This window comes from Ailuropoda melanoleuca, chromosome 5 (assembly GCF_002007445.2).
Source record: "Ailuropoda melanoleuca isolate Jingjing chromosome 5, ASM200744v2, whole genome shotgun sequence".
NCBI classification, from domain to species: Eukaryota; Metazoa; Chordata; class Mammalia; order Carnivora; family Ursidae; genus Ailuropoda; species Ailuropoda melanoleuca.
Window position 1 is genome coordinate 25416395 of NC_048222.1, and position 27627 is coordinate 25444021.

At 36.6% G+C, this 27627-nt stretch overlaps 1 protein-coding gene across 6 annotated transcripts in view; it reads left to right on the plus strand.

Annotated features, from left to right (window-relative positions):
• Positions 1–27627, plus strand: part of EXOC2 (exocyst complex component 2) — a 608573-nt gene that overhangs the window by 113166 nt on the left and 467780 nt on the right. For all 6 annotated transcript variants that reach the window (XM_034660427.1, XM_034660422.1, XM_034660426.1 and 3 more), the window contains exons 12-13: positions 8264–8389; positions 14619–14743. In XM_034660427.1, coding sequence (XP_034516318.1) covers positions 8264–8389; positions 14619–14743 — 251 coding nt within the window. The remainder of the gene's footprint in view (positions 1–8263; positions 8390–14618; positions 14744–27627) is intronic.

Consider the following 27627-nt stretch of genomic DNA (forward strand, 5'->3'; position numbering starts at 1 on the left):
AGGCTATATTTCCAACTCATGCTTATAAAATACAAGCATAAAATATATTTTATAATTTATATTCATATTTCTCAATTTACACAATATAACTAAACTATTTTTTCTTGATATTTAAAAAATACAGCTATGATCTTTGTGTACATGATTTGTGTGTGTGTACTTTCAGTTAGTGGAGTTAATAAATATAATTCTGGTATTTTCATAATATAGGATTAAGTAAACTTCCTGTACTCTAGATTAAATTGCAGCCTCTGTAGGAAGGACATGGGCTGCAGATTCATCAAATTTTTCATGGAACTACAAAAATATTTCCATGGTTAAAAAGACAGTAAAAATGTGTTATTATAATTATATTAAATATTTAAATAAAATTATAATTTTTATTTTGAAGTTGTTACAATGAGGTTGAGGATGGTTCTTTTATGAAATTTATTTTCTGGAGATTTAAAAAGCAGTTTCTGTCCTAAATGTTGATCATAACCGTATGAATCCAGAATAACAGAAGTTTATTTAAAAAGAAAAAAAGGAACAGCACAACTGCAGCAACTACATGTAGGAGCTATTACTTTGATTTCCACCTGCTCTTCCTAAGTCCCTTCCGATGTAGATTACACAACCCAGCTTTATCTGCACCCTTGTTTTTTGTTGTGACTAGAGTATTTTTTTAATCGGCTTGAGAAGGTAAAATGCTTGTAATGTGATTTTATCCACTTGCTTTGAGATTGATGCGCCGTAAGGAATGTACAGAAGAAAGCAGGGTCAAGAGCGAGAGGCAGGAGCACCAGCTTATGGCTGCTGTAAAAACATCCCTTCAGCCGAGCGCTGCTCTGATTGTCCTCCACCCTGTGTCCTTTATCAGAAAGAGAAAAAACCCCGGTGATGCTCAGAATGCCACGAATTAGATTTACAGTGCGTACCATGAGAAATCATCGCTGTTTGTAAATAGTATAGGTTTATATACACAGTGTTAATTACCTGAATGCAGATCAACAGGCTTTTATATGATTGTAGATTTGTTTTTTAACCTAATTTGAAAAGACTATTTTAGCTACCGAATTAAAATTATGACTAGTAATGAATACTAGTAATTTAAGTAGTGTTTTAAAGTCAGTGACCTCGGACTTACAATTACATAGCATTCATTTGTAGATCTGTATAGTAAAATAACAGCCGTTAAACATCATAGGAAAGAGTTGATTAAGCTCTTGTTTCTTCTCTTTTATACTAGATTCAATTTACCTTACAATGAATGAATGATCTATCTTTGTTAAATCAGACAGGCCAACAAGGCTTATGTGAAAAGGACCTTTTTTTTTTCCAATTTTTTTTATCCTAGCAGCTGGTTCTTTTCTACTGTCTTGGCTTACTGTACATCTGGAAGAAGACTTCTTACAGCTGGGAGCCATTTCATGTCTAATTCATGTCCCTTCTCCTTAAGAGAGAAAAAAATTTTGACAGTGCATGTCATGCACCATTGAATGCTAGCATTAACTGGTAATTTTAAAATATTCATTACAAATATTTTTATTTTGTATTCTATCATTTTGTAATAATTCCGTTGCTTACATATTCTAAGCACGTTTTCTCTACTTAGATCTCTATATAATTACAAAAATATTTAGTACTTTAATAAAAGCATAAATAATTTTATTTTGGTGTTCACCTATCCAGCTTATTACAAATGTCTGGTTCTTATATAGCCAATGTTAGCTAATAAATACTTCTCTGTAGTTCACACCTGTCATTTGCTTTTAAAATATATTTCCTCTTTTACCTACTGTTTTGAATGATGTTAAAATACAACAGAATTTCTGCCTGGAACCTGCTTAGGACAGTTCTGACACCCTAAAAGGTGAAGTGAGGTTAACAGGAGTATGTTAAATATGTCTCCCTTCGTTTAATTTAGATTAAATAATCCTCTTTAAATTGAGAAAATGCCCCTGTAGGAACTTTAAATAGAAAAGAATAAGATCAAAAAGAACATTTTTATCTGTTGACACAGGTCTAATTTGTGAGGAATTTGTAATTCTGTCTTGATACGTCCGCCCCCACCCCCCAGCTTTGGCATTGAAATTCTTCCGTGTGGTGTGCTTGAAAGGAATCCCATCCTGCCTGTGTCTGTGGAGACTCCTGGCCCCGTGTGTTTGGTCAACAAGCAACAGTGGGTGGTCGGGCTGCAGCGCAGGACAAGGGCCCGCTGTGCGCAGGAAAATGTGTTCAAAGGTGTTTAAGGGCGGTAAGGAAGTCGGCCACCCTTCTGAGAGTCCGGGGGCGATAGATCAGTGTTCTCCACACTATTGTAGACTGTGAGAAAACTTGCTGCAGGAGGCACGAAGGATGAGAAAATATAGTAAACTTATTCACCTGGTCCCACATCTGCAGGCTTCCCTTAAGAAAGATCTCTTCTGCCCTTTTTGTTGTAGAGTCTGTTAAACAAATATTGACTACTATTTGCACTTAAAATAGGGAAAACTTGCACAGCTTGACTTGAAAGGATTTGACTGATACATGATAAGGTTTCCTGGAAGTCTTATGGAGTACTGGGTATAGTAAGCATTTTCTATAAAGTCTAAACTTCATTATCAGTTTTTGTTTTGTTTTTGTTTTTGTTTTTGTTTTTGTAGGAATCAGTGTTTTAGTGTAAACTGTTAAGTTTTTGAGCTTTGGGGAAGATCTCTTCAGATCCATAGGTTAGCATAAAGCTGAAGACTTTATGTAGTAGAAATCTCATGCTGGAAAAAATTAGCAAGTGTTTCAATTTGTTAAGAGCAAATTGTGAAAGATAGTTTATTTTCTTTTAGAAAATAATACATTTTAAACTTTTGATTATTTCTACACTGCAGCTTTTACTCTTTTAGTGAAGTCACTAGGATTGCTTTATTAATGTTCTGTAGAAGGTAACTTCAGCAACTTTTGAAAATAAATTTTCTTTTTCTCTTAATTAAAACAAATTTTCTGTTCTGTTTATAGAGTGTTCCAGAAATGTTTTTTCTAATTTTATGTTTGTTTACAATCCGTTAAGTTTCTCCTGCATCCTCATTATTAGAAGAGGAGCTCCTTTTGAGAATGCTGGTAGCATGTTACAGAAGGTTTAGCTGGAGAAACAAAACATGGATTCTTATTTGTCAGTTATTAAGAAGCTTAGTCATTATTTTTTTTAAACTTTAAGTGTTTGAAGGTTTGTTTTTTTTTTCCCCTAAGATGCTTCTTCCAGGGATCGATAGATAAGCTATGTATCTTTTCTTGTGATATATTGGTAAAATCATAACTCGAACACTAGTTTGTAGAATTTAGAAGACATGGCTACACCCTTTTAGTTCTAGGATTTTGTTTGTATCATTTTTTTCCTGCAAACACCACATAGCATTTTTAGAACTAGAAGTACTCTAGTGATGGTTCTCATGCTATGGGATGTGTTCCTATATGGAATTTTCTCTCCAGAGTAGTCTTCACCCTGTAATTATTCCCCAGATATCTTTAACTGTTTATAGCCAAATAATTTTGATCTCATAAGCATTTATTCAACTGAGTGTATTTCTTGGTTACCCTGCTTAGTGTCATTAAAATAGCCAAGCTGTAAGGTCCATAATAACAAGTATTTTGAAATTCTGATGAAGTTTTTTCACTGTTACTTTTTTGTTGTCTTTATTATTTTCTTTATATAATTTCTATTTAAGGCTTAATTTTCACATTTCCTCTCTGTGTAGAGGCAGACTTTTTATACATTTAGAGAACACCACTAATCAGTGTTCTAAACTATAGGAATAGTGAGCAAAATAAACATATTTTCCATTTTGTTCTCAGTGGTGATTTAAAGCTTCAGATTCAGACTTCATACCATAGAATCACTATTTTACACCCAAAAGAGACTTTAAAAATTTTATGGTGTCAAGCCCTGATTTTTACAGGTCATGAAGCTTCGGGCTATTATGATAGCTTAAGCTAGCTGCAGAATCCCCTTCCAGTTGTATAACTGTGAGAGTCTTGGGTTAATCCCTGTCCCAATTTCAAATATAGCAAACAATTTGTTGGTATTAGCATAAATGAAGCCAAAAAGTTATAACCTTTCATCAAGCTATAATCTTATTTAATAAAAGGCTTTAAAAAATTTCATCTAGAAAAAATTATAGGAAGTTCATTTCTAGAGAAAATTTACCGTCAGGAAAACAAATGACCTCTCATAACCTAATGCAGTATTGAGAAAGACCAAGACAAACACAATTTTACAAAAACTTTAGTCTCTGTCACCTTCAAAATGTCCCATGACAAGCTAAAATTGTAATGAGAAAACTGAAGTTGTGTGTATACAGTTGAATACCGTCCTCAGATGGATATCAAGGGGCAGATAATTTAGGTTGTTAGGGAATACACACCACCACATAACCCTGATTTCAGTTAGCAGATAAGTTAGAGCATGATAATACGAAACTTCCTAATTATTCTCCTTTCATAACCGTATGTTTTATATAATGCATATGTCTCTTAAATACATCAGAAGATGTTGCTATCATATTGTGAGGTAAAACAATCGAGAGAAAATAGACTGATTTCTTGTAAGATATTTTAAAGCCTTTTGTTGATTTGATGTTACAGAAATAGTTTTTCTCATCTTTTTGTGTTTTCTTTTCATAGTAATGGTTACTTATCAAAACCGCTTCATATTTGTAATGATTTTGTAGGGTAGGAATGCCACGTCATATAATTTAAGTTTAAAAGGAGGGTATGAGTCCTCAAGGTTTTTTTTGACTCTTGGTAGTAAATAGTTTCTGACAACTGAGATTTAAAATGTTTTCTTTAATTCTCTCTTCAAAGGATAATCTTCCTAATTCCCTAAAAAATAACTGATCTTAAGACCTTTTTTTTTTTTTTAAAACAAAAAAAGAGTAACGTGTTAGAGAGAGAAGCTCATTTCTGAGTTTAAGGCCCACTGTTGAATTTGCGGGGCTTATGCACGTGTGCAATGCTGAAGCGCTATCTTCTGGTCACTCCGCAAAAATGCGTCTTGCAGATGTGTTCCAGATGCTGGTTAGTCCTGAGGGTGTGTATATGCTGTTTTAACTCCCTGGTGCTGTGCTATACTTGATGGTAATTCAACACTACCAATTAAGAAATTAGTTCATGTTAAATTTTCTTTTCCTGATGTTATAGAAAATGATGATATGGTTTCTAAAAGAAGAAAAGCATATTCTTAGTACAGTTTCTGTTATTATAGGGGAAGATAAATCAATCCTTTAACAGTTTCAAAATTCAAGATTTACTTAAACTACATTATATCTTTTGTGGGAATGGTACATAATGTATTTTTAGGAAACCAGGAAGTGCTTTCCTTCTTAATAAAAATGTATAGTTTTGGGGGCATCTGGGAGGCTCAGTTGGTTGACTGTCCAATTCTTGGTTTCGGCTCATGGGTTGTGAAATCAAGCCCTACCTGGGCTCCAGACACTCAGCGGGGAGTCTGCTTGTAGATTCTCTCCCTTTGCCCCTCCTCCCACTCATTCTCTCCTTCTCTCAAATAAATAAATAAATCTTTTAAAAAACGTGTAGTTCTGAAACCTTCAAGTGTAACATGTAACTTTTTATGGTAGGTGCCACACCCAATGTGGGGCTTGAACTCATGACCCTGAGATCAAAAGTCAGGTGCTCTACTCCCTGAGCCCTCCAAGCACCCCACATGTAACATTTTAAATTAAAGCATTCTTTTCTTGGGGCACCGGGGTGGCACAGCGGTTAAGCATCTGCCTTCGGCTCTGGGCGTGATCCCCGCGTTATGGGATCGAGCCCCACATCAGGCTCCTCCGCTATGAGCCTGCTTCTTTCTCTCCCACTCCCCCTGCTTGTGTTCCCTCTCTTGATGGCTGTCTCTATCTCTGTTGAATAAATAAATAAAATCTTTAAAAAAAAAAGCATTCTTTTCTTGAACCTTTTTATATAAAATTTTATATACATTATAATTTTTATGTAAACACTGTGATGCTAAGTTTGGGCTCCTTTATAGTTCCATTTAAAGTATGTCAGAAAATTGGTATTTTGATATTAATTTCCTGAATTCTACAGTTAATAGCAGTGGCAACTATATAAACTGCAAAGGAAAATGCCAAAAGTTATTAAAAGCTTCCACACACAAATTTGCCTTTAATATAGAAAAAAATCAAATATAAAAATACTATTTCTTCATTGTTTGTATTTTCATACTCTGTATCAATATCATTTATTTTGTTGTTTTAACAAATAGTTTGTTGTTTTAAAATATGGAATTACACAAATCGTATCTTGGTGTTTTCCCAAGTAGAGATGCATGTAAATGAAGCATTACTACATCGTATGTCTACAGTAAAATTCTGTTCCACTAAAAAATCTGTCCAAATGATTTAATTTCTATTTCTACAAATCCTACCTTAGTGGAATTTGTGAGATACCTTATATTGTATCATGTTAAGTGGCTCATGATAGGAGGAGCTCCTGAAAGCAGGTTCTCAATAGCATATTTTTACTGTATTTTATTTATTTATTTATTGCTTTATTTTCTGCCTCTACTACCAGAATGTAAATACCTTAGGAGCAGAGCCTTATCTATTATTCATCACCTTATATTCAGGGCCTACAGTTCCTGGAACAGAGGAGGTACTCAATAAATACTTGTTTGGTGTTATTGAATAACTAATATTAGCAGTGGCAGGGATGTGTTTTATTTTTTGTGTCTGAAAACAAACCTATACGCTTTTATTCTATTAAGTTATAAAAAAAGGAATAGAGTTCTTATTGAGTAATTTAGTATCAGTCACTCAGTATATATTGAGGGAGTTATTTGCAGAAGGTCCAGTGATTGTGGACAGAGATACAATATTTAACTCTTAAACCTGAGAAGATAGTATGTTGATTTGGAGATAGGAGAAGGTTGACTGTTAATGAATAATGAAAGGCAGAATGTCAAATCAACTTTTCACTGGTGTCAGAAGACAGAGAAGATAGGTAACTCTTTGAATTGGAAGAGTAAGAGGTGACTTCATGGAGTTATGACTGACTTCATGACTGTAATTCTGGTTGCATTTTTAAGGGTGAGAGTTTAAGTGGGTGGAGAGAAAGGATAGGGAAGGCCTTTCAGGTGGAGAGGATAGGAAATAAGGCAGAAAAATGTAAGATACATTTTCCTAGGGAGAATATGTAAGTGTCCTATGCATGGCAAATACTCTGTTGAATTCAGTTTGTTTTGAAGTTCTTTGGATGCTCAGCTAAAGAGCTCAGAGTGGTGGTGGGAGGTGCCCCTGTAGACTGACAAGGCAAACTTTACAACATAAAGCCAACGTCTTACTCAGCAACATGAAATACAAGTAACTCTTGAAATCCATTTTAGAAAAAAATGTTTCCTGTTTCTTAGAATAATTTGGACTGGATTTCTGAGGGTTTTGTGGAAGGCTTCTGAGAACCAAGAAAGCACTGTTTCAGTGATATCTAATCCAGACAATAAAGAGAATTTCTAGACAGTAGTTAAAATGTTAGACTTCTGGAATATTAACAGTGTGAGGTGAGAAGAATCCAAATTAGGCGGCTGGCATCAGGAATAGAAAGAGGGAATCAAATCCCACATCCCAAACAAAGAAATTATAGGATTTGGGGATTTAAATTTTACTTATTTTTTTTTATTTTTTTATTTGAGAGAGAGAGAGAGAGAGACAGAAATAACAAAAGAGAGCATGAGTGGGAAGGAGAGGGAGAAGCAAACTCCCCGCTGAGCAGGGAGCCTGACATGGGGCTCGATCCCAGGACCCCGGAATCATGACCTGAGCCGAAGGCAGACACCTAATCAACTGAGCCACCCAGACGCCCCTTGGGGATTTAAATTTTAAGGGAAAGTCAGATTGTGCTGTAAGTCTGCTCCATTAAGAGAGAGTCAGAACTCTGACTTCCAAGTGTCAAGTTGTTTTTCAAAAAAGGATTTCTCATCCCAATTTTTAGGTTTGTAGACCTCCCCCCACCCTTGCCCCTGCCAGTTTTGCTGAACGTTCATTCTAAATTGATACCTAAGTTTCTCTCACAGTTTATTACATCTCTGTAATAAGCCAGAGTAATGGATTGAATCCTATGAATCTGTCACGGTGGGAATGACTTTTAAAAGCTATTTAGAGAAAATAGTTTTTATTTTGCTTGGTAAATGTTTTATTTAAAAGAATGGAATGATTGAGGAAGAAATAACTCAGAGAAGCAGCCCATTAAATCAACTAAGTAAGAATATATGGAATATATGGAAATGTCACTTCTCTTCTAGGTGCTCCAGGCCTTCACAGTCCCATGTTGGATCTGGATAATGATACCCGTCCCTTAGTGTTGGGTCATCTTAGTCAGACGGCATCACTGAAGAGGGGCAGCAGTTTTCAGTCTGGTCGAGATGACAGTAAGTATCTCTCTCTATCCCCCACTTTGTCTTTTGAATTTGTACTTGTGCAATTTCACACATTTTTCTCTTGGAAATTTTCCTAATTAGTTGTGTGACTGCAGCACATTCATAGGTGAATGTTTACTCAACATACATAAAGTCTAGTTTTATTTTTCCTGTGATTGACTTTTTAAAAATATGCCACAGAAAATATTTTGTGAAAATTTCTTTAAGAAGAAATTTGTAACAAAATAATCTCTATAGTCAGTACAGAGAAGCACCTCTTTTATGCATTTTAAAATTTGCTTTGGAAAGAAGGGTTAATAATATATTAATTGCTAATCATTTTTCCTGAGAATAAAGCATCTCGAATTATAACTATGTTATATTTCTTAACTTTCTAAAGTTGATATTTACCTATTGTTTATTTACCTGTGTGAGATACAAAATTATTGGTTATAATGCATTTGGGTACCAATTAAATGCTATTAGTCACTGGCTGTTTATAACCTCAATAACAGATCTAAGAAATCCAAATAGTATGGGACGCCTGGATGGCTCAGTTGGTAGAGCATTCAACTCTTGATCTTGGGGTTGTGAGTTCAAGCCCCATATTGGGTGTAGAGATCACTTAAAAATAAAATCTTTAAAAAAGAAAGAAAAAGAGAGAGAGAGAAAGAGAGAAAGAAAAAAATCCAAATAGGGTAATAGAAATATCTTACTTTATATTAAATACTTCTAAAATTTATTTTAAAGTATTTTATGTTATTGCAAGTATTGGAGTAGGGCTTTTTCTAAGATTTCATTAATAAATATGAATGAATGTCCATCATAAGAACACCTTAAAAGTAGATGATTCATTTGTACCAAATGGAGGGCTCAGTATTCCTTCTTGTCCTGTTCCTATTTCCTACCAAGCCCATCAAACTAATATAAATAGTAAAAGAACAGAATTACTTGGTTCTGTATACTGTGGTGTATTGTAGCCCCCTAAGCAAATATGGCCTCCAGGATCTGACTCTGGAGTGCAGCCCACCTGAGTTTTTAAGCAATACTTCCTTCTGTGAATTAGTAGGATAATGTGTCGGGTCAAAAAACCCTCCACCTCACTCCTTAAGTAATTTACTACCATCAGTTGACATGCTAACAGGCTTAAATCAATTAGAAACTATTCCTGAGTCTTGACTTTAAATGAACTATATCATCTTGAACAGTTCAAATTTATCCTGCCTGGGATTTGCCAAACTTCTTGGATCTATTTTATGAATTCTGGAAATTTTCATCAAATTTAGAAAATTTTGGGCCACAGTTTTCTCAAGTATTTTTCCATTCTACTTACTTTTCTGGGACTTCAGTTACATGTATGTTAGGCTAATAGATTATCTCATAGATCACTGTTTCCCATTCCCCCCTTCCCCCCCAGTTTTTCCAGTCTGCTTCATTATAGAGTCAGTTGCTATGCCTTCAACTTCTGTGATCTTTTATCTGCAGTGTCTAACCTGAAAATTCCAGATGCTGTATTTTTCATCTCTAGAAATTCCACTTGGTTCTTTTAAATATCTTACCTTTCTTTTCTCATTATTTTCATGTTTTCCTTTAAATATCTGAACATTGTCCTTATTGGTTAATTCGGTCATCTCTGTCATTTCTAGATTTGTTATTATTGATAATTTTTTCTCTTGGCTTCTGGTTATGGTTCATATTTCCCTGCTCATCATGTGAATGTTCAGTGTTGAGTGTCTGAGTTTTGTTGTCTTCCTTTAAGGAATGCTAGACTTTGTTTTATCAGTTCATGACAGCTAAGTTTGAGCCATTCAAAGCTTTTGCTAGTTTGCTAGAGCAGGTCTAGAGTAGCCTTCATTCTGGGGATACTTTAGCCCTACTACTGAGGCATGATCTTCTGGGTCTGTACTAAATGGCCCAAGTAATTGATGAGGACTGTTCCTTCTGGCTGTTCAGAGCTAGGAGGTCTCCCTGCCCTATATTATTTCTGAGAATTGTTTACCTTACAATTCCCTGGTTGTTCTTTGCCTGGCTTTGTGAAGTTTCACTCCATATATGCAGGCCCTAGTTCTCAGCAAAGACTTAGGAGGACTCTTATGAAGATTTTTGGAGCTTTTTTCCTATGTAGGTCCTCCCTCCTTTCTGGAACTCTTCCCTGCATTTTCTGGTTACTTCCATCTTCTTCCTTCCAGCTCAGAAAGGCCGTGGAACTTTGTTTAGGTTATGCTTCCTTTTATCCGTGTTGTCTAGAAATTGTCTGTAGACAGAAAGCCATGGCAGTTGTGGGCTCACCGTACATTTCCCTTCCCTTGGGAATTGGTCCTATGCTGCCTGTTGTCCAGTGTCTGAAAGAGTTTATATGATCTCCCCCCACCCCCAATTTTCTAGTTGTTTATAACTGGAGGTTGAATCTAATCCTTATTATTCCACTATGCCAGAAGTAGAAGTAAAATACATGTTTGATTTCCTTAAAATTATTTGAAACGGAAACATTGAGGACGATTGCTTATAGTAAATAGTTCTTTTCATCAGTTTTAGGAAATAACTCTTGAAGTTTTTCTGTAACTGATAATAGCATATGGGAATTTAACTAAGACGTTGGATTCAGTAAGGAAATAAAACCGAAGACCATTTTCAAATAATGATCAGAATGTGGATGAAGTAGATGTAGAAGGAATGGGTAAATAGGACTCTCATTACGTACATGCATACGTAGGTGTAAAGAGTCCATTAGTAATAAAAGATCAAATAAAATATGAGACTAAAAATTATTCCCTGTCACTGGGCAGGACGCTGCAGGGACCTGTCTGTTTTCCAAGAACCTTGATGAGTGAGTGCCAGCACATTAAGTAATCGCAGAACTCCCACCTCAGTATGATTATTTGGTAATATTATTTAGCTGCTCTATTATCACTCTATACTATAGTGAACTTAGACAAAACAATTTTACCAATTACTGGGTCCTAAAAAGATTGGGCTGAAGAAATGTTTTTGGAAGCCTTATGGGATTGTTTTGTAATGTTTTTATTTATATTTGTCCAACTACTTTTCCTATCATAAAATCACTTCTATTAGAATACTTATTAATTAATGGATTTAACAAGAGAGAATCTGAATTTAATTTATTTTGTGTTTTTTAAAACAAAATTTTCCTTTACATTGGTGAAAAGGCAATGTTCCTTATTTTTCTTTGGAGTGGAGGCATTCCCCATGACAGACTGATCTTTGAGACCTAATGGTCTATATATGTAAAATATCTGTATCTATGTAGAGTACGTGGATATGCAATAAGCCAGGCCACTCAAAGTGCTTCTCCAGCATCAAATCCAATAGAGACTTGGTTCACCATAGGGTGTTTTCACTTTAATTTCCAGCAAAAAAAGCTTTTCAAAGCATATATGAGATAAGGATATTAGATGAGTTGCCCACAGTAGGGTTATATAAATCATTGTAAATATAGCTGCCTGGAGGAGCTCAGACCTTTGAAACACTTATTTAGGGGAAGAGGTCATGTAAGAGTCTACTTGCTACCACATGAGCCAGGTCTTTCAGTGCTTTAGTTTTTAGATTTTCTTGTCCTATTTCTTACCTTTTCATTGGCCCATCATACACTGAGCTGTGGCCTGTGCTATGTAGGGTACTGCATGCCATTTGGAAAATAGTGTTTACCTGTATTAAGTTTGTCTGCTTTAGCTCTGTCTCCAGATGAAAAATACCTCTAATCTCATTAGGCTCATGTCACATTGTCATTAGGACTCCTCTCATTGATTGTCTGTTCAACTGTAGGCTCCTTGAAGGCAGAGACCTGCCCTGCTCAGTCAGGATTAGTGGCGAGCATCTTAAACAGACGTTAGTATAGCCACAGGATTAGCACACAGTGGACGCTTAGTAAATATTGGCCAAATAGACAAGTACAGTTTACAGTGTACCCCTAAATAAAGAACCATGCCTTTCACATATGTGACAACTGAATTTAAAGCTTTTCCCCACAACTCATGGACAAAGGGCTAACATACCTAATAGATAAAAAGGGTCTATAGTCCACAGATTGGAAGTCTGAATGCTCTTAAATATGTGAAGGTAGGCACTCAGCCTCACTTAAAATAAAAATTAGAAGGCCATGTAACACTACAATGGGATAGCAGTTGGCAAAGTCCCCAAATTTTTACTGTTTGGAATTTTGCGTGTTCGGTTTGTTCATTGTGAGATTATAAGGAAGCTTCTATGTGTTTATGTGTGTTGCTGGTGGGTGTGTAAAGAATCCCCACAGAGGTCCATTTAATAATACTTAATAAAGCCGCAACTCCATGTACCGTTGGACGCAGCAATTCTCGTTCTGAAAATTTATTCTACACTGGTACTTCTACATGTGCTAAACGTTGTACATACAGAGTTACTGATTACAGCACTTATTGTATGTTATTATTTTATTTTGTTTATTTTGCAGCACTAATTTTAACTACAAAACATTGGAAACAGTCTTGTCCGTTATAAAGGGATTTTTTTTTTAATTATGATACATACAAAATATGAACTACAGTTGACCCTTGAACCGCACTGGTTTGAACTATGCAGGTCTACTTATACATGGATTTTGTTCAATAAATATATTAGAAAGTCTTTTGGATATCTGCGACAATTCGAAACAACCCTCAGATGAACCATGTAGCCTAGAAATACTGAAAAAAATTAGAAAGGTATTGTTGTAAGAGTACAGTATATAATACATATATAAAATATGTATTAATCAACTGCATTATGTAATTAGTAAGTTTCCTGGTCAGCAGTAGGCTGTTAGTAGTTCAGTTTTGGGGAACTTAGAAGTTATTCATGGATTTTTGACTGTGCAGGGGGTCAATGTTGCTAACCTCTGTATTATTCAAGGGTCAGTTGTACTGTGTAGCTGTGGGGAAAAACAGGAACATTTTATGGACGAATAGGGAAAAACTTCAGGATCCATTATTAAATGAAAAAAGGCCAAGTGTCAAAGGGTATGTTTAATACTTTTATTTGTATGAAAGAACATTTTGGTGGGGAGAGAATATTTATTTATATTTGCTTGTGTATATAAAAGACATGTTAGAAAGAATCACAAACAACTGTAATAACAGCAGTTTCTTATGGTTGCAGTTGGGAACTAGGCAAATGGGGAATGGAGGTGGGAGGTAGACTTTCTTCTATATACCTTTTAAGTTTTCTTTTCTAACCATATGTTGTCTTTTTAGATTATTATGAAACATTTTAAAATAAATAAAATCCACCCTTGCCCGCTAGAATAACAACAGTAATTATAGCAACAGAACTTTTTGCCTAGGAGTATTTTGAAAGGAAGCTGGTAGTTAATGAAGGAGTTAATGGAAGTTCCCTTATCTGATCTGTCTTTGAAATTGCTAAATAGAAGTTGGAAGTTGACCCCAGAAGTTCTCCTGATCATTGCTGTGAATTGGACAGTCGGAATGCCTCTGCCCTGCTCCTGCTGGAGGCTGTGAAACAGAACAGCAGGGCTGGGAAGCAGGGCATGGAGGAAGGAGGAACAGGAAAGAATGTGATAAAGGAAAAGGAAAGAAATTGGAAGTGATTAATGCTCCCTGAATTACTAATCTGTTTTTATTCCTATGAACTTATTCCCATAAGAAATCTATAAGACCTTATTTCCCACTTACAATAACTGCATTAAATGATATGTAATCTAAGAGGCATCCGTATTTTTATTTTTTCTTAAGTTTCTTTGTTATGGGAAGAGTTATTCATTATATGATTATACTTGAATACGTTCCTTTATGATCGCTTGATTCATTATTGAACTTTCACTACGTATATAGTGGCATTTCTAACTGGTTGATATTTGCCTCCAATTTAAGGCTAATTGGCCTTGCCCTGTCTTTGCCTTACTTTGCTGTTTGAAGACATGACTTTTGAAGAGAAATAGAACGTCCTGAAGACAAGGTTGGAAACCCGAAGCATCCTCCTTGCCTCTGCTGCTGTGTCCTCCTGACAGTCTGCCCCCCCCCCACCCGCCACACCCCTTGGGGAACAGCAGGGTATTCTGTGTGTGTTCTTAAAGTGTATTCTCTGTGCTGTCAGGCTTTGGTAATGTGGTATGGAGAAATAAATATTGGTCTCTCAGCAAATTAAAGCTCTGCAGCCGAAGTGGGACACATTTGTAGGTGGAAGAGCAGTAATACGTTCAAACCGTTTTTTATTCTTGATTCAAAGTATATTCACAGTATTTTTACCCCCTTAGCATGGAGATACAAGACTCCTCACCGGGTGGCATTTGTTGAAAAGTTGACCAAGCTTGTTTTAAGTCAGCTGCCGAACTTCTGGAAACTCTGGATTTCGTATGTTAACGGAAGCCTTTTCAGTGAGGTATGTACACAAATTTGACTGTAGATGTAGCTAAGTCATTGTGTATTCTAGTCTTTAAATTTTTAGGTTTTGAAGTGACTTTTCTAAAACTTCAGAGGCCCGAAGCCTATTAACTATTGTCAGATATTTTAAGATTAATTAAAAGCTCTATAAGGCTCTAACAGTTCATAGCTGTGTGATCTTAAACAAGTTATTTCATTGTCCTGGGACTCAGTATCCTCAACTGTAAAAAAAAGGGTAAGGGTATCTATATCAAAAGGTGCTTGTGAGGATTAAATGAGATAGTCAAAGAAAAAAAGAAAATGTGAAGTATTTAAAGGATTTGGAGTTGAGTAGATTGCCAGTCAGGCAAAATTCTAGATGAAATTATTATATAGTTGATATGAGCACATGGTAAAACAAGGATAAAATGTTTACAGCTTGCACATGGATGTGAAATAGCCCATGTAATTATGGAATTTCCTAGTTGGGAAAAATTTAAAGTTCTCGTTTTTTAGCCCCCTGTGATCAGCCTAGAGAAGTGGTTATAAGCATTTACATTTTCACAAGTAGCACATTCAGTTGGTGTCTTAATCATGATATAATTGGTAGCATAGAAATTATGAACAGAAAGTAATGACTCTGATTTTTGTAACTCGGACTCATCACTCAGGTGTCTCACTTCAAGTGCCCTGTGAAAGGCCCCCAGGTACTGGAGTATAGACTCTAATGCCCTTTGTCTTGAGCTGCGAAGGAGGCTCCCACCTGTAACATGGAGAAGACATCTCTGGTTTTTGTGTCTCTACGGAGATCTCTTTACAGCCCTGGGAGATGGGAGAGGTAGAAATCTTCTTGATGGTAAAGGCTATTTTCTGCTTTCTTGCACTTGCCAAAATAGAAAGTGGATATGGAAAAGGGCTAACTGGTTTTGGTTTTTTGCACAAAAGCACACCTTTGTGGTTCAAGACCTTTCTTCCTTCACAGAAAGGGTTTGGGTGTCCAGAGGTCCATCCAGTCTCTCTTGATCCATGGACATTTTATTCATGTTACTTTTTTTTTTTCTTAAAGATTTTATTTATTTTTTCGACAGAAATAGAGACAGCCAGCGAGAGAGGGAACACAAGCAGGGGGAGTGGGAGAGGAAGAAGCAGGCTCATAGCGGAGGAGCCTGATGTGGGGCTCGATCCCATAACACTGGGATCACGCCCTGAGCCGAAGGCAGACGCTTTAACTGCTGTGCCACCCAGGCGCCCCATATTCATGTTACTTTTAAAAGAAATATAATTGTTCTCTGGAATTGATTTTTTTTTCCTTTGTGTATTTAATTCTTACTTGCCCACTTTCTCTTTTCTTTTAAACCTAGTAGATTCCTAGATCTTTGTTCTTATGAATGGTTAGTTATCTAAACCATAAAATTTACTTAGTGTAAGAAAAATTGAAAAACTATAGCGCATGGAAAAACTCTTACTATGTAAAAATCAATTTCTTATGCATGAGTTATCACTGTATTTTTCTTCCTTTTCAGCAGTGCATCAGTTACTGTACTTCATAAGTAAACACTAGAATATTATAGCAATTCATAATATATGTCTTATGTCCTTTTTGTATTACTTGGTTATACAAAAATGCTATTGAAGAGTTAACTATACAAAGAAAGTCAGTCTTCCACAAAATAAATGTAGAGTTTGGCTGGCCTTCATAAATGCAAAGTTGCTTGTTGCTACTGACATGAGAATGCTTCATTTTTTTCACCTACAAATATTCATTTAAATTCCAGTTACTTAACATATAGTGTAATACTGGTTTTATAGAATTTAGTGATTCATCACTTACATACAACACCTGGTGCTCATCACAAGTGCACTCCTTAATCCCCACCACCCCCCTCCCCGCCCCGCCAGTAACCATCAATTTGTTCTCTATAATTAAGAGTCTGTTTCTGGGTTGACCTTTCTCCCCCTCCCCCAAGTTAATTTGTTTCAAAAATTCCACATATGAGTGAAACCATATGGTATTTGTCTTTCTCTGACTGACTTATTTCACTTAGCATAATACTCTCTAGCTCCATGTGCTGTAACCGTCACAATGCATGTGCTCCTTCAAATCAGTATTTTTGTATCCATTGGATAAATACCTACTAGTGCAATTGCTGGGTCATAGGTAGCTCTATTTTTAACTTTTTGCGGAAACTTCATACTATTTTCCAGAGTGGCTGCACCAGTTCACATTTCCACCAACAGTGTAAGAGGGTTCCCCCTTTCTCTGCATCCTCATCAATACCTCTTGTTGCCTGTGTTGTCAATTTTAGCCATTCTGACAGGTGTGAGGTGGTATCTCATTGTATCTTTGATTTGCATTTCCTTGATGATAAGTGGTGTTAAGTATCTTTTCATGTGTCGGTGAGCCATCTGTATGTATTCTTTGAAGAAAGGTCTACTCATGTCTTCTCCCCATTTTTTAAATAGATAATTAATTTGGGGGCTGTTATTTTTTAAGTCCTTTGTATATTTTGGATAGTAACTCTTTATCAGATATGTCATTTGCAGATATCTTCTCCATTTCTGTAGGTTGCCTTTGAGTTTTGTTGATTGTTTCCTTCACTGTGCAGAAGCTTTTTATCTAAGTGTTTTAGAGTACAGGTCCTTTACCTCTTTGGTTAGGTTTATTCCTAGGTATCTTATGGTTTTTGGTACAATTGTAAATGGGTTTGATTCCTTGATTTCTCTTTCTGCTGCTTTATTATTGGTGTATAGGAATGCAACAGACTTCTGTATAGCTGTTTTATATCCTGCAATTTTACTGAGTTCATGTATCAGTTCTATCAAGTTTTTGGTGGAGCCTTTTTGGTTTTCTGTATAGAGTATCCTGTCACCTGCAGATAACGAATGTTTGACTTCTTCCTTACCAATTTAGATGCCTTTTATTTCTTTGAATTGTCTGGTCTTTGAGGCTAGGACTTACAGGACTATGTTAAGTAACAGTGGTGAGAGTGGACGTCCCTGTCATGTTCCTGACCATAGAGGAAAAGTTCTCAGTTTTTCCCCATTGAGGATGATATTAGCAGTGGGTTTTCCATATATGGCCTTTATCATGTTGAGGTATATTCCTTGTAAAACTATTTTGTTGAGGGCTTTTATCATGAATAGATGTTGTACATTGTCAAATGCTTTTCCTGCATCTGTTGAAAGGATCATATGGTTCTTATCTTTTTTTTTTTTTTAAGTAACGTGATTTATCACGTTGATTGATTTGTGAATATTGAACCAACTTACAGCCTAGGAATAAATCCCACTTGATTGTGGTGAAAGATTCTTTTAATGTATTGTTGGATTCAATTTGCTAGTGTTTTGTTTAGAATTTTTTCATCCATGTTCATCAGGGATTTTGGCCTGTACCTCTTTCTCTTTTTTGCTAGAGTATTTATCTGGCTTTGGAATCAGGATAATGTGGCCTCTTAGAATGAGTTTCCTTCCACTTCTATTTTTTGGAATAGTTTGAGAATAATAGGTATTAATTGGTATTAAATGTTTGATAGAATTCCACTGGGAAGCCATCTGGCCCTGGACTTTTGTTTGTTGGGAGATTTTTCGTTACTGATTCAATTTCTTTGCTGGTTATAAGTCTGCTCAAGTGTTCTTTTTCTTCCTGTTCCAGTTTTGGTAGTTTTTATGTTTCTAGGAATTTACCAATTTCTTCTAAGTTGTCTGATTTGTTGGCATATAATTTTTCATAACATTCTCTTATAATTGTTTGTATTTCTTGGTGTTATTTCTCCTCTCTCATTTGTGATTTTATTTATTTGGGTCCTTTTTCTGTTCTTTTTGATAGGTCTGGCTAGGGGTTTATCGATTTTATTAATTTTTTCAGAGAACCAGCTCCCAGTTTCATTAATCTGTTCTATTGTTTTTTTAGTCTCTATGTCATTTATTTCTGCTATAATCTTTATTATTTCCCTTCTTCTGCTGGCTTTTGGCTTCATTTACTGTTCTTTTTCTAGCTCCTTCAGGTATAAAGTTAAGTTGCTTGAGACTTTTCTTGCTTCTTGAGGTAGCCCTGTATTGCCATACACTTCCCTCTTAGGACCACTTTTGCTGCATCCCAAAGGTTGTGAACCATTGTGTTTTCATTTCTGTTGGTTTCCATATATTTTTAAAATTTCTTCTTTGATTTCCTGGTTGACCCATTCATTCTTTAGTAGTATGTTATTTAACTACCATATATTTGTGGTCTTTCCAAATCTTTTTCTTGTGGTTGACTTTCATAGTGTTGTGGTCTGAAAATATGCATGGTATGATCTCACATTTTTGTATTTGTTGAGGCCTGATTTGTGACCTAGTATGTAATCTATTCTGGAGAATGTCCCAAGTGCCCTTGAAAAGAATGTATACTCTGTTGCTTTAGGATGGAAAGTTCTGCATTTATCCGTTAAGTCTATCTGGTCCAGTGTGTCATTCAAAGCCACTGCATACTTTTGATTTTCTGCTTAGATGATCTGTCCATTGATGTAAGTGGGCTGTTAACATCCCCTACTATTATTGTACTATTATCAAAGAGTTCCTGTATGCTTGTTATTGTTTTATGTATTTGGGCGCTCCCATGTTGAGCATATAAATATTTATAATTGTTAGATCTTCTTGTTGGATAGACCCCTTTATTATGAAATAGTGCTCTTCTTCATCCCTTATTACGGTATTTGGTTAAAATCTAGTATATCTGTTATAAGTATGGCTGCTCAGGCTTTCTTTTGTGTCTGTTAGCCTGATAAATGCTTTTCCATCCCCTCACTTTCTTTCTCTTTCCCTTTCTTTTTCTTTCTTTCTTTCTTTCTTTCTTTCTTTCTTTCTTTCTTTCTTTCTTTCCTTTTCTTTCTTTCTTTCTTTCTTTCTTTCTTTCTTTCTTTCTCTTTCCTTTCCTTCTTCTCTTTCCTTCTCTTTTCTTTCCTTTTCTTTTCTTTTCCTTTCTCTTTCTTTCTTTCTTTCTTTCTTTCTTTCCTTTTCTTTCTTTCGTCCTTTCTTGTTTCAGAGGTAGAGTTCAGTGATTCATCAATTGCATATAACTCCCAGTGCTCATTACATCAAGTGCCCTTCTTAATGCGCATCACTGAGTTATCCCTTCCCCCCCCACCCACCTCGACTCCAGCAATCCTCAGTTTGTTTCCTAGAGTGTCTCTTATCATTTGCCTCCCTCTCAATTTTCATCTTATTTTGCCTTCCTTTCCCCTGTGTTCATGTTTTATTTCTTAAATTCCACATATGAGTGAAATCATATGGTATTTGCTTTTCTCTGACTTATTTCACTTATCATAATACCCTCTAGTTCCATCCATGTTGTTGCAAATGGTAAGATTTCATTCTTTTTGATGACTAATATTCCATTTCATATATATATATATCACATCTTTTTTAATCTATTCACCTGTCGATGGACATCTGGGCTTTTTCCATAGTTTGGCTATTGTGCACATTCCTGCTGTAAACATTGGGATGCAGGTGCCCCTTTGAATCACTGTGTTTGTATCCTTTGGATAAATACCTAGTAATGTAATTGCTGGGTTGTAGGGTAGCACTATTTTTAACTTTTTGAGGAACCTCTGTACTGTTTTCCAGAGTTGCACCAGTTTTCATTCCCACCAACAGTGTAAGAGGGTTCCCCTTTTTCCACATCCTCGCCAACATCTGTTGTTTTCTGACTTGTTAATTTAGCCATTCTGACTGGTGTGAGGTGGTATGTCATTGTGGTTTTCATTTGTATTTGCCTGATGCCAAGTGATATTGAATAGTTTTTCATGTGTCTGTTGCCCATTTGTATGTCTTCTTTGGAGGTATGTCTGTTTATGTCTTCTGCCCATTCTTTCAGTGGATTTTTTGGGTTTGTTTGGGCGTTGAGTTTGATAAGTTCTTTATAGATTTTGGTTACTAGCTCTTTATCTGACAAGACATTTGCAAATATCTTCTCTCATTCTGTAGGTTGGCTTTTAGTTTTGTTTCCTTTGCTATGCAAAAGCTTTTTATCCTGTTGAAGTCCCATTTTGCCTTTGTTTCCCTTGCCTTTGGAGACATGTCTAGCAAGAAGTTCCTGCAGCTGAGGTAAAAGAGGTTGCTGCCTGTGTTCTCCTCTAGGATTTTGATGGATTCCTGTCTCACACTTAGGTCTTTCATCCATTTTGAGTTTATTTTACTGTATTGTGTAAGAAAGTGGTCCAGTTTCATTCTTCTGCATGTGGCTATCCAATTTTCCCAACCCCACTTGTTGAAGAGGCTGTCTTTTTTCCTGTGGATATTCTTTCCTGCTTTGTCGAAGATTAGTTGACGATAGAGTTGAGGGTCCATTTCTGGATTCTCTGTTATGTTCCATTGATCTATGTGTCTGTTTTTGTGCCAGTAACATACTGTCTTGATAATGACAGCTTTGTAATACAGCCTGACACCTGGAATTGTGATGCCTCTAGCTTTGGTTTTTGTTTTCAACATACCTTTGGCTACTTGGGGTCTTTTCTTGTTCCATACAAATTTTAGGATTGTTTGTTCCAGCTCTGTGAAAAATGTTGATGGTGTTTTGATAGGGATTGCATTGAATGTGTAAATTGTTCTGGGTAGCATAGACATTTTAACAATATTTATTCTCCCAATCCCTGAGCATGAAATGCTTTTTTATTTCTTTGTGTCTTCCTCAATTTCATAAGTGTTCTGTAGATTTTAGAGTACAGATCCTTTACCTCTTTGGTTAGGTTTAGTCCCAGGTATCTATGGTTTTTGGTGCAATTGTAAGTGGAATCACTTCCTTGATTTCTCTTTCTTCTGCTTCATTGTTAAAGAATGCAGCTGATTTCTGTTCATTGATTTTATATCCTGTGACTTTGCTGAATTTTTGTATCATTTATAGCAATTTTTGGGTGGAGTTGTTCGGGTTTTCTACATAGAGTATCATGTCATCTGCGAAGAGTGAGTTTGACTTATTCTTTGCCAATTTGGGTACCTCTTATTTCTTTTTGTTGTCTGATAGCTGAGGCTAGGACTTCCAGTACTATGTTGAACAGCAGTGATGAGAGTGGACATCCCTGTCACATGTTCCTGACGTTAGGGGAAAAGCTGTCAGTTTTTCCCTGTTGAGGATGATATTCGCTATGGGTTTTTCTGTTTTCTTTTTTAAAAAGATTTATTTATTTTTTATTTATTTGAGAGAGAGAGAGAGAGCATGAGCAGGGGGGAGAAGGAGAAGAGGCTCCGCACTGAACAGGGAGCCCAACATGGGGCTTGGTCCTGGGATTATGACCTGAGCTGAAGGCAGAAACTTAACTGACTGAGCCACCCGGGCGCCCCTCACTGTGGATTATTCGTATATGTCTTTTATGATACTGAGTTGTGGTCCTTCTATCCCTACACTGCAGAGAGTTTTTGTCAAGAAAGTATGATGTATTTTGTCAAATGCTTTTTCTGCATCTAGTGAGAGGATCATATGGTTCTCGTCCTTTTTTTTTTTATTATTATTAATGTGGTATATCACCTTAATTGATTTGCGAACATTGAACCACCACTGTAGCCCAGGAATAAATCCAACTTGGTCATGGTGAATAATCCTTTTAATTTAGTGTTGGATCCTTTTAGCTAGTAGCTTGTTGGAAATTTTGTAATCTTTGTTCATCAGGGATATTGGTCTGTAATTCTCCTTTTTCGTGGAGTCTTTGGTTTGGGGATAAAGGTAATGCTGGCCTCATAGAATAAGTTTGGAAGTTTTCCTTCCATTTCTATTTTTTTTAAACAGTTTCAGAAGAATAGGTATTAATTCTCTTTAAATGTTTCGTAGAATTCCACTGACCATCCCCTCACTTTCAATCTGCAGGTGTCATTAGGTCTAAATAAGTCTCTTGTAGGCAGCATGCAGATGATACTTTTTATATATATATATATTCTGATATCCTATGTCTTTTGATTGGATCATTTAATCCATTTACATTCAGAATTATTGTTGATAGATATGTATATAATGCCATTTTATTGCCTGTTTTGTCATTTTGTCTTTATATTTTCTCTGTTCCTTTCTAGTCATTGTCACTTTTGGTCTTTCCTTCCCACTCAATAAGTCCCCTTTAATATTTCTTGCAGGGCTGGTTTAATGGTCATGAAGTCCTTTAGTTTTTGCTTATCTGGGAAACTATCTCTCCTTCTTTCTAAATGATAACTCCGCTGGGTAGAGTATTCTTGGCTGCAGATTTTCCCATTCAGCACATTGAATATATCATGCTACTCTCTTCTGGCTTGCCAAGTTTCTGTGGAGAGATCTGCAGCTACCGTTATGGGTCTTCCCTTGTAAGTTAGGGACTACTTTTGTCTTGCTGCCTTCAGGAGTTTTTCTCTGTTACTGTATTGTGCAAATTTAACTACAGTATATCTGGTTTCGTTGATTTTGATGGAGTTCTCTGTCTCCTGAATTTGGATGTCTGTATCCTTCCCTAGATTAGGGAAGTTTTCAGCTATTATTTCCTCATATAAATCTTCTGCCCACTTTTCTCTCTCTCTTCTTCTTCTTCTGGGATTCCTATGATATGAATATTTTTATATTTGATTAGTTCACTGAGTTCCCTAAGTCTGTTCCTGTGATCCGTAATTCTCTCTTTTGTTTGGCTTCATTATTTTCCATTGTACTATTTTCTATATCACTTATTCATTCCTCTGATTCTTCTATCGTTGTAGTCATTACATGCAGTCTGTTTTGAATCTCAGTTATTGCATTTTTCATTTCTGTTTTTTTAACTCTTTTGTATCTGTGGTAAGAGTCTCCCTGATATCTTCCATGCTTTTCTCAAGTCCAGCAATTATCCTTATGACTGTTGCTTTAAATTCTGCATCAGGCATATACTTATATCTCTTTTGATTTGATCTCTGCCTGTGACCTTTTTTTGTTCGTTCTTTTGGGATGAATTCCTCTGTTTTGTCTAGGTCTCTATCTTTTTCTGTATTAGAAAATCTTTCTATGTTTCCTGATCCTGAGAGCTTTACAAAGAAGAGGTCATACAATGTCCAGGGCCTGGTGCTTCAGGAAGTGTCTCTGGTGTATGCTGCATGCATTCTGCTACTGCATTTGGAAGTGTTTGGACATTGGACAGAGTATGGCAAGTTTTAACTAGGTGTGCTCTGGTCTGCTTGTTAAATGAGACCTGATGCTATTTCCACTACAAGTGAAGTTTTCAGAACTCTATGGTTAGTAGACGTGTGTGCAGGGGTTTGTGCCAGTCTTCTGGGAAGGGACCCGCTGCACTGGTCCTTAGGCACATTTGCCTGAGAAGAGCAGTATCAGCAGAATGCAAGGGAATGGGCCTTGGTATAAGCAGATTAGCCAGCCAGTGTTGGCATTGTGCTGTTTACTGAAGTTGGTTTATGCTGAGTAGGGGAGAGAAATGGTACCAGCCAGCTACCTTGTCCCTAGAGAAGAGTCTCTGTGCTTGCTGCTCTCAGGCAAGCACTCCCAGAAGAGTGAATAATTTCCTCTTGTGCATCCCAGGTGTTTTTCAGATCGCTCTTTTCTCTCTGTCTCCAAGTTGCTTGCCCACCTGAAGCAGCACAGTGCACTTTGGGCTATATCCCAGCCAAGCCTGCTGACTTTTAAAACTCCAAACTTTAAGGTTATGCTGTAGCAGGACCTGAGCTGGTCTTCTGGGGGAGGGTCTCGCCACTCTGGGACGGATGCAGGTTTGACTGAGAAGGGCAGTCATGCAAGAGTGCAGGGGAGTGGGAATTGGAGCAAAGCAGGCTAAACAGCCAGTGTCCAGGTTTTCTTCCCTCAGCAGGTGTCTCTGTGCCTAGGTCAAGGGGTGGGGGAAAGAAATGGCGCTCTCCAGCTCTTTTGTTCCCCAAGAGGTGTCTCTGTGAATGCCACCTCTCACAGATGTGCTCCAAGAAGAGTGAACAATCTCTCCCCCATGTACCTTATGTAATCCTCGGATTGTGCTGTCTGCCCTTGTCTGCTTGCCTGCCTTCTCTCCAGGAGTAGGGTCTCTATCTCAGCCAAGCCTGCTGACCTTTGAACTCCAGTCTCTGAGCCCTACTGGTTGCAGAAACTTTCAAAAATAGCCCCTCTCCAGCCCCTCTCATTTTCCCAGCTAGTGGCTTTGGGGAAGTGTTCTCCTTGTGCAATTCCCCGTGCGTTCTTCTCTGTCTCTCTCTTTTCTCTGTGAGTAGGGCTCCTTCCCCTCTGCAGCACCCGTGATCCTTTTCTCCCCCAAATCACACCTCCATAATTCCTATCTTCCTCAATTTGGCCTCTTCTCTCCCTCTAATTGAGAAGTTTGTTCTGTCAGTCCTTAGGTCGATTTCTTGGGTATTCAGAATGATTTGATAGTTATCTAGTTATGTTTGAGGGACCAGACAAGCCTAGGGTCTTCCTAGTATGCTACCATTTTAGCTCCTCCCAATCTGAGGAGGAGAATGCTTTAATTTCAGTTTTTCTGGTGTCCTGAAAAAAGTTTTCTCAACATTCTGCTTTCCAGACATGTCTCTATCAATTTGCATTTTTATTCCTCTCAGCTGCGTGAGAGTTGTGTAGGACTGGAATGGTTAGATGCTTCCATATCAGTGCCTTGACTGATTGTGTTCACAGCCCTTCACAGAACACTAATTTTAGTGTTTTAATAGAAATGTACAATATGTATCACTTATTAGCTGCGACCTGAGGCAAATAACTTTACTACTCTATGCCTGGTTGCACAGGTCAGGCTTGAGAATTAAATGAGTTAATGTCAGTGAAGTGTTTACAACAGTGTCCAGCAGATAAATGAAAATTTACTCTTATTGTTTGGAATAAATATTTACTCCAGTATTTAAAATTTCATTGGCCTGGCACATAATAGGTGTTTAGGGAATAAAGTTTAGTAGCATTAAGAAACAGTGGACTGTTGGGGCACCTGAGTGGCTCAGTCGGTTAAGTGTCTCACTTCGGCTCAGGTTGGCTCAGATCCCAGGGTCCTGAGATCGAGCCCCTCATTGGGCTCCCTGCTCAGTGGAAAGCCTACTCCTCTCTTTCCCTCTGCTGCTCCCCCGCTTGTGTGCGCACGCTCTCTCTCTCTATAATAAAATAAATAAAATCTTAAAAAAAAAAGAAATAGTGGACTGTTGAACTACTAGAGTCATATTGAATAATGTCTAGACGGATTCACTCATCAAAAGAATTAGTACCTTAGGAAGTGGATTTTAAACCTAGTTAATTGTTTGCAGTCAGGTGTTTCTTCCTTCTAGATTCGTTGCTGCTGCAGGTGGCCTACCATACAAGGATAGTAGTTGCCTTATCTTGAGTCTTTTTAGAGTTTGTAAAATTCTTAAGTTTTTCATCTGGAATATTTTAGTGAAACATTAGCTCTACTGAGTTGGTTAGGCCTATGGTATTTTTACCTATCTGTATTTGTAAGGTTTTAAGAGTTTATGGTAATTATTGAGTGTAGTTCACTATACAGATTTGGGCATGTTTTTAAACTATTTATACTCTATTGAAAAGCTGTTAAGACAATGAAGGGTAGTAGAAGGGAATGGAGGAGTTAGGAATCTGTGCCCACCATATCAAGCTGTTAGTGAAGTCTAGAAATTTAATTAAATTAAAACTGGGAAGAGTTCCGAGGCTTTGATAGTTGGTATTTAAACTCATGTAAGAGAGCTCTGTAACATTTAAACAAAATTTACTTGAAAGTTTTTTTCTAGTTAGAGAACTGTTTTGCTTTATTAAGAGCCCATCTGTTAAAGATTTAGATGGAGTTTCCAACAGTTTAAAAAATAGTTCTTCAAACCAGTCATGCCCATGTGAAGTAATATATGTGAATCAAAACAGTGAAATCTAGCCGTTGGTCTTACCACAAAGTAGTTTTGGTCTGTGTGTGCAGGAAAGAGTTAAGGTTTTTAGTTAACGAAATGGTTAATAGTAGGTTGAGATCTCACCTTTAGATATATTTTAAATATAGTATAATTTGGAGTGAAAAATGTTAAAGCATCCAAATAATTTTTAAACATTAGTAATCAACATTTTTAAAAGTTGCATAACTCATAGTATGTAAATTAAAATGCACTTTATGTTCCAAAATTAGATTTTCTTTTAAAAATAGGGCATAGAACATATAGTTCAATATGTTGATAAGTTACTGTTTTTTAATTAACAATTTCAAAAGGTATGCCTTAAAACTTATTCCTGCCCTCTCCAATTTATATATATTTGGAGGCCAGTCCTTGAAGTTTATAAATTATTTTGTCTAGTAGATGTCATCATGCATTCATTACCACCCATTTAATGGGCAAAATTTAGTTTTAATTTTGATATGATGTTTTTAAAATTTGATCTTCACTCTTGTCTTTGATTTAAAAATATTTAGAACAAAGAGCTATGAAATAACTAGCCCATTAAAAAAGCCTACTATAGGGGCGCCTGGGTGGCACAGCGGTTAAGCGTCTGCCTTCGGCTCAGGGCGTGATCCCGGTGTTATGGGATCGAGCCCCACATCAGGCTCCTCCGCTAGGAACCTGCTTCTTCCTCTCCCACTCCCCGCTTGTGTTCCTGCTCTCACTGGCTGTCTCTATCTCTGTCAAATAAAGAAATAAAATCTTTAAAAAAAAAAAAAGCCTACTATACAAAAAGTTCAGTATTACGTACTGTGACAGATAGAATTAGAAAAGCACCATCTGATATCAGTATACTTACAGTTTTATGCTGGCTCGACTCATTATTGCGACAAATTATGCCTTTATTTCAGAGCTCCATCCCTTTGTCCACAGCACAGTAAGCCAGCACTATGTTACTCAGGGTTCAGAGAAATAGAACCAAGAAGATGTTCATTCTGCTTCCAACTGTGTATATAAAGAGAAGGATTTACAAAATGAATTTGGCTTAGTGATTATGGAGGTTAACAAGCCCCAAGATCTGCAGTCATCAAG